The sequence below is a fragment of the Lytechinus pictus genome, chromosome 3 (assembly GCF_037042905.1).
Source record: "Lytechinus pictus isolate F3 Inbred chromosome 3, Lp3.0, whole genome shotgun sequence".
Taxonomy (NCBI): Eukaryota; Metazoa; Echinodermata; class Echinoidea; order Temnopleuroida; family Toxopneustidae; genus Lytechinus; species Lytechinus pictus.
The window spans coordinates 10,904,170-10,915,966 of record NC_087247.1 but is presented as its reverse complement, the minus strand read 5'-3'; the positions used below and the strand labels follow the sequence as shown (position 1 = coordinate 10,915,966).

Sequence of the window (11,797 nt, the reverse complement as noted above, 5' to 3'; positions counted from 1 at the left end):
GCTTGCTTAACTTCGCTGTCGCGACTTTCTAGTTCGTGTCCACCGTAGGCACTCAGATGGAATTTCAGGACATCAACAAGTTTCGAATTTCAGGTATTAAACTTGATTGGAACAGACAATGATTAATTCTATGTTTGTCATTAGGAATTATCATTCTGGCAATGACACACTGTGATGTTAGTGGTGTACAGGATGCTTGTAGGAAATCTGAATTATCTGGTGAATAATTTTCAGTGAAATGCATACAAATAGGGACGTGAATCATAAAGATATATCTCCGAATTTTCCTCTCATCAATTTTAAGTTCATCAATCCTAGTCAACTTTGTTCTTCTCGAGTGCCTTTGGAGGAAAACATCAACATATTTTGCATAAACTCACTCCAGTAGGGAATCCTACCATTGTAGAAAACTAGAGGAAAGGTCGTTCCTCATCAGTACATGAGGAAATAATTCTTAAACTTGCAAGAATGAAATATTAATCCTTTAAGCAAACCTCACACCTTGCGACACACCGGATCCTTAAGACGAGAAATCCAGCATGCAGTTGGCTGTTGTTTGGACCTGTCATTGGACAAGAATCGAAATGATTTATCGGTGCGATTCGAAAGGGGAGCCGGAGCAGGGCTCTGCGAATAGCTGGTGCGTGCACTGCGCCAAAGCAACAGTCAAGTTTAAATAGGTTAGGCCACAAAAGGACTTAACCCAGGCCCCCTTTCCTTACACAATGATGTGACCGAAGGCTATTTACAGCTATTCCTGCTCCGTGAATGCCATTATTGATTCAATTGTATCACAAAATTTCCTTCTCTCATAGTGCTCTCATTTCCATGCATACCCGCCTGATCGTAAGAATTCCTGTGCAATTATAGAAACAAACTTGCTTAAGCCTCAAAATACCAGGTAACTTATTTTGTGCATTCACTCCTGCATGAAACAGATGCTATTCCTCTTGTTAAGAGCCAGCAACAAGATTCTTGCATACCCTAAATGCAAAGGATGTGCTACCTGCTTGCCTCTGATTATATATCTGAAATTTTCATAATTTGCTTTCACATTGGGAATACCCTCGATGACCTTGGAGATATTGCACAGCTAAAGTTTTTTTTTTTTAATAGAAAGTGCCTGTAAATTACTCGCTGGTATTTCTTTCAGGGGAACGACAAGTAATGTGCTTTCACACTGGCACAATACCTGGCTTTATCTGATTTGAGTAGAATTTCTGATAAAAAAATATCAATTATTTTCTGTAATGGGATTTGTGTGAGAGCATCTACTCCCTCCCTTTTTTCCATTTTGCACAATGCTCAATTTCCATTTCATATTTCATTCATCCACGTCTTGCATCTACCAAATTGTGTTTGTCCTATTGAGTGACTATAAATGACTTTTAATTGTATTCCTGCTATATAATATATATATATATATATATATATATATATATATATATATATATATACATTTCTCCAAACAAAAGTATTTAATTTGTATCTTGATGATAGGAAAACCATGACACAGATTTTCTGTCTAGTGTCTTTTGATAAAAAGGTAGTTTCACAGTAGTACCAAGATCTGGGGGTGTTTCACAAAGATTTAAGTATGACTTAGAGTCGCACTTAAGTGCTGACGTGTTCATGATATGTAACGCACAATCTTATTGATCAATACACAGTACCGTGCATCTTCTTGGCATGATCTGACCAATGCGGTCAGGCCTTTTATATGCATTCCACTAAACATTTAAGTGCGACTCTAAGTCATACTTAAATCTTTGTGAAACACCCCCCTGAAACGATAATAAGTAATAATAGTATACAACATTTATGTATAACCTTTACTACAGTGTTCCTTGACACTAAATACTGTTACCCCCACCTTGATGATCAGCCTTTCGAGCATTCAAGGAATCTGTTCCTTAACCCAGTACCCAATACACCTGGGTGGAAAGTGACAAATGTTTATAAATACCTTGCAGAAGGATGTGATTGGATTTGTATAATCAAAGTAGTATACAACATAATCATATCTGATTGATACACTTAACAAAAGCTCAAAATACACACACACACATGCACCCATACCCACACACATGTTCCCTGTTCACTTTACGTTAAAAGTTTTCTTCGGGTTTATTGCATTTTAATGCTTCAAAGACACACTTCAGGTTACTTGTCCCAAATCTACATCCATGCAAGCTGCATCAGTATCATCACATCTAGCCTTGCCTGTCCATGTTCTGGTTTTAGTTTTTTTTTATCTGCAAGGCACTGGCATCTGTGATCTTGATGTCTTATTCGCGGTGCAGCAATGTTGAAATCTCTCTTCTTCTTCTTTTTCCATGCAGCTCCCATCTCACGCCTTTCCGCTTCCTGCTTGCAAGTTTAATACCCATTGGGTCCCACAGTAACCCAAAAAGCTGGCACCTCTTTCATCAATACAATTACACGCTGCACATTCACAGTGAGATGCGAAAAGCATGGCACGTGCGGCTACGACATAGCACATGTGAGGCAAGCAAATACCTCGGGTTTTCTGCAGGGGGGGGGGGGGGTTCATGAACATGTTTCCGAGATGCAGGCTGAGCTTATTGTTTTCTTTACTGATGCCGAGAGTGAGGATCGATTCAATCAGAGATGAGATTGATTGCATCCTTAATGTGATATTGTCCTGCTAGTACATGGATTTCTTCAGTGGTGCATCCTATTGCTTACCCTTTTTTTCATATTAATTTGGGTGTGCTTCTAAATCATTTGACAGTTCCCCCTCCCCAAACCTGTGTTAACTCTTTGACTCTTGAATATTTTTATTAAATTAAACATATAATTATGCTTGATGCAAGGTTGACTACATTTCATCATAGCCAGTTGGTCAACGTCTCATCTACTATAAATAGCTGGCAATGATTATTGTCCATCTCCCCGAAAATTTTTGTTTAAATCTTTTAGTGCTAGACTTGTCGATAATCGCTTGTTTTTTGCCACTTAGCGATATCGATAACCTTTCTCTCGTTGCCGATGATACCCGCTATTATGTAGGGACATGAAAGTAATTTTCCGCGATTTCATGGAATTCATGGAAACGGCCTTTTGAAAGTTTCAAATGGAAAATCACGGAAAACACATTTTTCCTCAAAATGCACAGAATAGCAACAGAAGTTACTCCAAAATCTTTAAAAAATACGAATACTTACTAGCCACAAAACACGATCTCACTTCGCTATAATCCAAACATCGTGACTGCTTTTGACTCCATTGGATCATATATCAAAAACATTCACAAGCGCAAGCTCAATTTTATTGAAGTACCAACGTAGATGGCAGCACATTGCCGTGTCTTGCTGCCTTCTACATTCGAAGATGTACAGCACGATATCAAAATGGCGGATAGGCGAAAGACGTTGACTGCTCAGAATGATGTCCAAAGTTATCAATAGAACTTCATCCAACCCTAAAGTAATGCTAATAACATGAAAGGTGAGGATGTATTTATGCTAAATGTTTGTTAAAAGATGTTATGTAATCGTTTACATCCGATGAACGCGGATTTTAAAGCATTCTTGGTACAGTGGCAGATACAAATTTTGATCATCACGAGTATTGTGTCATCGCTATAATGTATAAAAAATGCGTATTGATTATGTTCTTTTGTCGATAGTTATCGATATCGGAAAGATATTTTTAGCGATATATCGACAGAGATTTTTCTTAACCATAACAGCCCTAAAATCTTTAGATTCAGGTTTGGCTCTGCCCCATGAGTATTACTAAATGTAGTGGTGTTCTATAAAATATTCACAATGGTTTTTTCCCTGTGATATATATTTCATATTTTTTTATTGTTAGAATGAAAGAGTGACTTCATGTATCCAGTGTTTATCCTATTCATTTTATATTTCATAATCAATTCATGTTAATATATAATGATAACAATTTTTCAATATTCCCACTGGTTTTGAGATTGCTAATGCTAATAAATGATGCAGGGTTTGCTCTCCTAAGTCAATCTTATATTGCCGTGTAAGCTACGGTTACAGGAGTATGTTAATGTGCTACTGTAAATGAACCTATGCTATGCAAATTCGTCATGCGCTTGACATTTAAAAAGCCGCTACTGCTATATGGCCAAAAGCAACCGGAGAACATGCACTTGGCCAGCTCATGGGAAGTAAGAAGAGTTATGAGGTAGCCATGAGGGGCAGGAAGGAATGGAATAATGAAATTGTGTCAGCCAGTCCAGGCAAGACAGAACACACTTACTTGCCAGATAAGAGAAGGCAATATCTCGGAACCCTGACAAGTTCAGATCTTGAAGCTGGGATCACGGTAAAGGGTTGGATGTAAAGGTTTAAGCAAGTTTTAGGTCAAACACCTATAACATGATAGAAACAGTAATTCTGTCACAGGATCCTGTGTTGTTGAAGGGGGGCGGGATGGAGAAATGGAGCCAACGGACACTAAAGTGTGATAAGGAAGGGTAGGATTTCACCAGTGGTCTTTGAAATTGCATGGAGACACCCTGGCACTCGGTGGTAATTAATGACCACTACATGCCCGTGGCTAGAGTCCATTTGTGACGCGCCTTCATGAATGCCAAATCAAATAAGGGCATCAGCATAGACCTAGTTTATCGATGGGTACAGTGAGAGTTGTTGCTGCGTGGGGGAGGAGAAAGGAGTTTTGGGGCAGAAGGGAGTAGAGAGCCCCAAGAGCATGGGGTGTGGATTAGTTACCCCCATCGCCAAACAGGTGAAGGTGGTGCGCAGGCTGGCATTGTGCGATCGCACCTAGGGCAGCGACTGTGTGTCACTTTCTGCGCCTCCAAAATAGCCCTCTGTCCTGGCGCCGGCCTGGCTGGCTCGCCCTTTGAAACAGAGAGGGAAAAAGCGGCGTATTTACCATATCGACCAGGATAGTGTGTCGCGCTGGGAGTGGCAACGTAATCGCACGATGCTCGTTTTTTTTTATGTGAACGAGAAGTCGTTGAACCTGTGAAGATGGCTGTTGATCAAGAGAGAAGAGAATATGGGGCAGTCCTCCCGGCGGTGATGGGTTACCTAGATGCGATGTCGTCTTGAAGGAGAGCGTTAGAAGACGCGGACAGGGATGACGAACAGGCCGAGAAAGAGCGAAGAGATGAAAACCCTAGACACGTAACCTACCGCTTTACCAGGTCATTGACTTGAATGCAAAACCCGATATTCCCTTCTCGGCACCCGGCCTGCCAGACGTTGTCTCAGATTTACAAATTTATACGCAAATCTGCTTCATTTGCATATATTTATCCCATCTTTCGCTTGTTTTGCACGAACATGCCTCAGCCGACAAAAAAGGAAGGGGGAAAATTAATGCTCTTCTGTCATGCAAACTGCATCAAGTGCCTATTTAGCTGGGAGACAGAAGTCACATTGGAGAATATATTCTTTCCAAACAATTGGTCTATTTTATAATCATGGATCTTTTAGCCATTTACTATTTGTCAAAATCAGATACTCCATCATAAGATCATCTTATACTTTTCTTGATTCTTATTTAGATTACTAGTGCAGTAATATCCAAGTCTTTTGGAAGCACATAGAGATGTTATTCATAATGTGTTATGCGCTATACAAGAACTGTCTATTATTATTATTTTCCATTTCTAGTAGGATTGCATGACAGAAGAGCATTAATTTTCCCCCCTTCCTTTTTTCGACAGAATAAGACAAAATAAAATAAAATGTTTCTTCCTATTTCTATACCATTACTCTCTGTTTAATATGCTTTAATATATAACCACCATGGGGGGAAGAGAAAAATATAGCATGAAAGTTAAAGAAATATGGACGAGATGAAGGATTAAGGGGTGTAGCGAAGGTTTAAGAAGTGAGAGTAATTAAGTGGACATTGCCCCTCTGTGATATAATCTACATACACTTACCGTACACTTGATCCCCATGCAGCCCATGTATTGAAGCTATGCCTTTCAGAAGGATGATGGATGGCCCAGCAACAGCTTACTGATGAAAACATAATGAATCATCCCTAAGCAGATTATCACTCTCCTCTGCTTCCTCCGGTCTCCATCAACCATTCTTCCCTCCCTTCATCGTTCCCTCCATCCCCCTTCTCTCCTTTCCCCCTTTTCTTCCCTCCCTTTCCTTATACCTTTTTCCCTCCCCCTACCCTCATCTCCTCCCTCCCCTTCCTGCTTTTTCCCTCTCTTTCCCTCTTCCCACTTTATTTTTCCTCCTCCCCATCCTCCTTCTCTTTGCTCAGATATTTTCACCTTCTCTGTATTTTTTTAACATTCTCATTTCCCTCTTTCTAATCCATTCTCACCATCTTTCGCTCTATTCCAGTTCCCCCCATTAGAGAAAAAAATATTTTTCTGTAAGGGCAAATAAGAGCCATCTCCCTCCACCCTGTCCCTATTCTCCCATCTATCTTTCTCCTGGGTCTCTCTCCCTCTCTTTCCCTTTCCTCCCTCCTCTCTCTCCATCTCTTTCCTCTCATTATGTCGCTCCTCTTTAAACCCCTCCTGCCAGCTCCTCAATTAATGACCATCCCCTCCCCCTCATTGAATAATTGAGCAGGTTGAAAGTGTTGACTTGAATGGTTAATATAGAGAAACTCCAACTTCACACATACATCTCTGCTCTCTCCCCCCCCCCCCCTCCCCACAAAATTGCTAACTTGGACAGCAAAAAAAAAATATGAAAGAAAAGAAAAGAGAGAAAAACCTTTCACATTAAACTTTGATTTTCCTAATGCAGTCGAGAAATGAAGTACAAGTATGTTGATGTCCCTTTCACATAAAGGCAGTTTATCACCAGCAATTGGCATTTACATGTCAAGGGAACCTTGTCCTGGAAATCCCCTTGCTTAGTCGTCCCCAGAATTTCCCCCCCCTGTTTGCTTGAGGGGATAATGTTCAATATGTCGGCAATTCATGTGTGATAGCTTATGACATTTTTGGGTCGAGTAACAAGCATCCTGTGGCTCGCTCCCGTTATTTTTGGAGCGCTCGCGAAAACGGGAAATTGGCAAGAAAATAACCCACATTAAATTTGCACAGTGTGTCGGGCAATTTTGCTTTATATTTACTTTCAATGAGTAAATCCATCTTCCGTCGGTATTCTTTTACAACAACAAACCATATGATTAAACATGCCTAGATGGTTTTTAAGTTCCAACAACTGAATATCATAATACTATATACTTGTGCTACATTCACACAAACAAGAGTGACTCCCAAGTTGTCATTAGACATCACGTAGTAGCTTTGATCGGTCTCCAGTCCGCTTCACAGGTGTGACTGGCTGCGGACTCTCTTGGTAGAAGTCTGATGGAAAGATACCTTTATTCGCTCTTGATTTACTTGAATTATGCTCTATTTAATATGCTCCTTGGTGGAATTTCTAAATGTGACTCATTAATATGGGAAAATTTTGAAAATATTTTCTTCTTTCATTGTAGAGGGTAATTATGCAGAAAATTGTTCTATTGCTGAAATACATATTTGAAATGTTGAAATTTGTTTTTAAAAACTCTAACTTACATATGAGCTACCCGCTTAAACTTTAATCATGACTGTACTGTTTTGATCAGGTTCTGAAATAAATTCCTGTCTTTTTCAGCATTCTTTGTTTTTAAAATAATTCATGCAAGTGTACTAGTATATGGTTACAGCAATTAAAATACTTCATATTCTGTATATTCCATGGGAGCACATCAGAACTAGATAGTGCTATATGCCATCCACATACATCTCATTATTTTCATTGCTCCTGTGATAATATTTTCTTTTCCATCCTTTTCTCCCGTCTTTTATTTTGGCTACTCACCAGAGACAAACTGAAAAGAAAAACACTCTGACGTCAGCGGGCAAGGTGGAAGATGTCATTTGGGGAATTAAGAAGAAAAGGGAGGAAAGAGGGACAGAGTCACTTCGCACACATCATGTGGTGCGGGAAGAATATCTAATAAACAGTGCATGAAAACAAAAATTGTGCCATCCGTCAGAGATGAGATTTAGGGCATGGATGCTTTCATGTCAGTGTGGACTGGTCGGCCAGGCCATATCTTCAAAACACAAGACAGTGAACATATATATTCAAGGGGAGGGGTTGGAGGAATAGGAACGTTACAGAATGGATAGTGTGACAGCTCACCCTCACTGATCCGAGGGCAAATAGCCACAATGCTTTCATAAATGACAGTTGTTCTCTTTCTGTCATTGTATCTTTTTGTCCGCCGCCGTCTCTCGCTTGAATCTGTGTTTATTGATTATTTTCTTCCACTTCCTTCCACCTTCTTTCCCTTTCTCGTTCTCTCTTGTTCTCGTTTCTTTCATAATACAGTTATGGCATTTCATCAGATTTTGATGTTTGTGTTTTGAGTGTTTTTTTGCAATTGCTCTTTTTGTTGAGACACTTTCTTTCATGATGAATTTGTAATACTAAATAATCTCTTCGCAAACTATCTTCCCGTAATACCATAACCAGTGGTCTAATAATAAGTCTATGTCCCTCATAACTTACACCCACTGGAACCACAGGGCAGTGTCTTGAATAAAAATTTTTAAAAATATAATTGTTTTTAATCGAGATTTTCAGATGTGTATCAGTCAGATATGATTATTTTTGTTTTGGATAGATCTTTTAATGCCACCATCTGAAAAACGTGAATAGGGCTCGAACCTTGAACCTATGCGTCAATTTGGAACTTCCCCCCCTCTAGCTGGGATAACAGGCGCATCCAACAACGCTCATAGTGCCCCATAGACATTTTTGTGTGTGTTTTGCTTAACATTTTCTAAAAATTTGCATAGAAATGCAACACATATCTATGAATACAATTGAGAAAAAAAAAATGATTATATCATAAACATTTATTTATTTGTTTACTTTTTTGTTAAACTAGTTAATATCAGTGCAATCAACTGTTACATCCCCTTGTGGGATGTACATCGCCTTTCATATTGATATAGCAAATATGAAAATTTGCTTAAACTTTTAAATTGGATTCTATCCTTTTATTGTAAATAGAGAAAACACATGGATCGATCGCTTCCCGTAACCGATGGGTCATTTTTTTTCCCATCCATATTTGGTTTTGCAGTATAATTGCGGCATTCCATTACCCAGCATTGAGCTGTGTAATTTCCACAGCTACACATGGCAAATGTTGTGGCTTTCCCCCAACACCATTCATATGTGTCGCGGACCAGTCATTGGGATGTATGCCTCAGAAGCTGGCCTCAAATAAGTGTCAAATATGAGGACGCAGTATACCACAAAAACCACCTTTACCAACCTGTGCACATGAGTGTGTCTTGCAGTATTATCTCAAAGAAATATAGTGTGTTACATTACAAATCAATAGGTTGTGTTCTGAAGGGAGACTAGCTGTAGCTATCATCCATGTAGATTTAACTGCACAATGGGGCCATCCAATAGACTCCTTTGTCGTTAATTAGTCTTGATATATATTCCCGTTGAATATTCAAAGGAGTTTAGTATACATTTTAATGGTAATTTTAGCTCTATCAGAACAAGATAGATTGGAGGCAATCTGTTTGCCTTTCATATGAGAGCAAGACTTTTGTTGGATGAATCAAATCGTTTTAAAGAGTAGAGTTGACGAAATGTCTTTCAGGTTTATATTCAAGAACTTGTGACCAAACTGCTGCGTTCTTCTGTGGCCTGTAACTCAAAGCTTAGCAATGATCGTAGAACATTTTTCTACGATTGATTCCATTGACTACAGTGTACAATCAATCTTAAGAATCAAGCGTACGAGATTAATCGCAAACCTTTGTGTTAGGGGACCCTGGGCAAGACACCATGAACTGTTTTGGCATATAGCCTTTAAACACACATTCAACATGCATATCCTTGGAATAATAATACACCTTTAAATGACTAATATACTTCTTTTCAATTGAATGTTTCTGTATTCTTATTGTATAACATTATACATCATACGTCGCGGTATTTGCTATCCTTATGTAAATTTATGTTTGCTCAATATTTCACCATGCATTGATTAATGTTTGAATATTCCGGTAATACAGTTGTAAGGATATGACCCCCAACTTCACTCTATTTATTTTTTAAACCATACATACACCTAGCTTCAACAGACAGTTAGAAAGCTTGGTTGTGCATGCTTATCCATTTAATCCAGACTGTTTTCATTCATACCTGTCCTCTTGCTATGTCTTATTTACAGTCTAGATTTCCACTCGGTTTCTTTTTTTACAGCCGTAAGTGCTCATTTTATCTGTCACTCCCCTCTTCAGTCTTCTCTCCTTTACTCGCTATTTATAAATTCTTTCTCAGCCATCCGCTTATTTAAGTTTCGTTGCACTACAATATTCCTTTCCCCTCATTTCCCATCCTTTGCCTTCCCTCCCCCTCTCTTCACCTTCTTCCTTCATCTTTCCCCTCTCTGTTTATTTTCATTTCCATTTAATATACTCCTTTCTCCTTCTCTCTTTTTCTCTCTCTCCATCCTCGCCAGTCCCTGCCTTTTTCCCCCAAGTTCAAGTTGCCCAAACGTTTTGGTGACGAAAGAATAGATGTGCGCAGAGAGCTCAAACAACATGTAACCCAATGCGAGCACTATTCTTCCAGGCAGAGAGCTAAGGATACAGTTTCAGGCAGCAAGCACGCGATGCAGGGGCCTCCTGGCTTCCTGGAGTCCCACAGTTGATTTACTCTAAACCTCACAACTATTCACCATTCTCCCCTTTTCATTCTTTTTTTTTTAAATACTCCTCAAAAATATAACCAAGGGATTGTATGAAGGGGGGAGTTTCTGATCAGTGTGCAATTATTTAGTTTTAAGACTGAAGAAAAGAGAAAGATGTGGAGAAAGAGAAAGCATTGGTGGCCGTGTGTGCGATTTTTGTGCCAGAGTGCACTGTATGTATATACCCTGGCGTTTGTATGCAAGGCCTTGTGTTTGAGGCGCAAATTCGTGTTTGCAGATGTAAAAATCTCACAGCCGAGACTCGAGGGAATGGAGGAAAAGTCCACGGAGATCGTGGCGTAATGCAGCGCCTTTTATGAGACCGTAGTGTGCTCAAACAGTTGCCAGTTCCCTTGTGTACCCAGTGTGCTAAGAATGTTGCCCCATCTCGCCAGTTTCCAGTCGAGTGTGCTAACTGCATTTGCACTTTGCGATGATTAATGTTGCCTCCAAGAAATGTTTCCAAACAACGTTTTACCTCTTTCACCTTCTTTCCTTTTTTTTTTCGCTGAACATATCGAGCATCATTTGTCTTAATTTGGAAAAGTGCAGTCGAGGATATGTGATTGCATTTGCCCACAAATGCCAGTGACATATTGTCCATCTGTTGTTTTGTATAGACGTTCTGGATTGACTTATAGTTCTTATAATTAGATCTGTTCAATCAACCTGTGTAAGAAGCAATGATACTATTAGCGAATCCCTTTCAACCCATCAACATTTTGCTTTAGAATATAGGGTACAAAAATCTATCTGATTGATGCTCAGTAATTTTCTGCAATATTTACAGGCTTTCTTGCCAAAATAATGCAGGCTTGATGGAAGTGAAAATACCGATCAGCCTAAAGACATCCACAGATCAATGAGAGGTTTTTATTTTTAGCTCCACTGCTGAAGACGAAAACTTGACCAGCTAGGGTATGATAATCTCATGTGACGTATAAAGTCTGCACTAGTACTATAGGCCTATACACTTTGCCTTTTGATATTGATTTATTCATAAGCAAGCAACCTATATAACCATGAACTTAGTTCATGTCCTTTTTTATGTTCATAGTAGGGAGTT

General features: G+C 39.3%; 1 protein-coding gene across 1 annotated transcript in view; it reads left to right on the top strand.

The window, feature by feature from the left end:
- The first annotated feature begins 4,185 nt into the window (after nucleotides 1-4,185).
- LOC129255912 (nuclear receptor ROR-alpha-like) overlaps nucleotides 4,186-11,797 on the top strand; it is a 73,551-nt gene continuing 65,939 nt past the window's right edge. Inside the window, exon 1 of the mRNA XM_064097938.1 lies at nucleotides 4,186-4,320. Coding sequence (XP_063954008.1) covers nucleotides 4,186-4,320 — 135 coding nt within the window. The remainder of the gene's footprint in view (nucleotides 4,321-11,797) is intronic.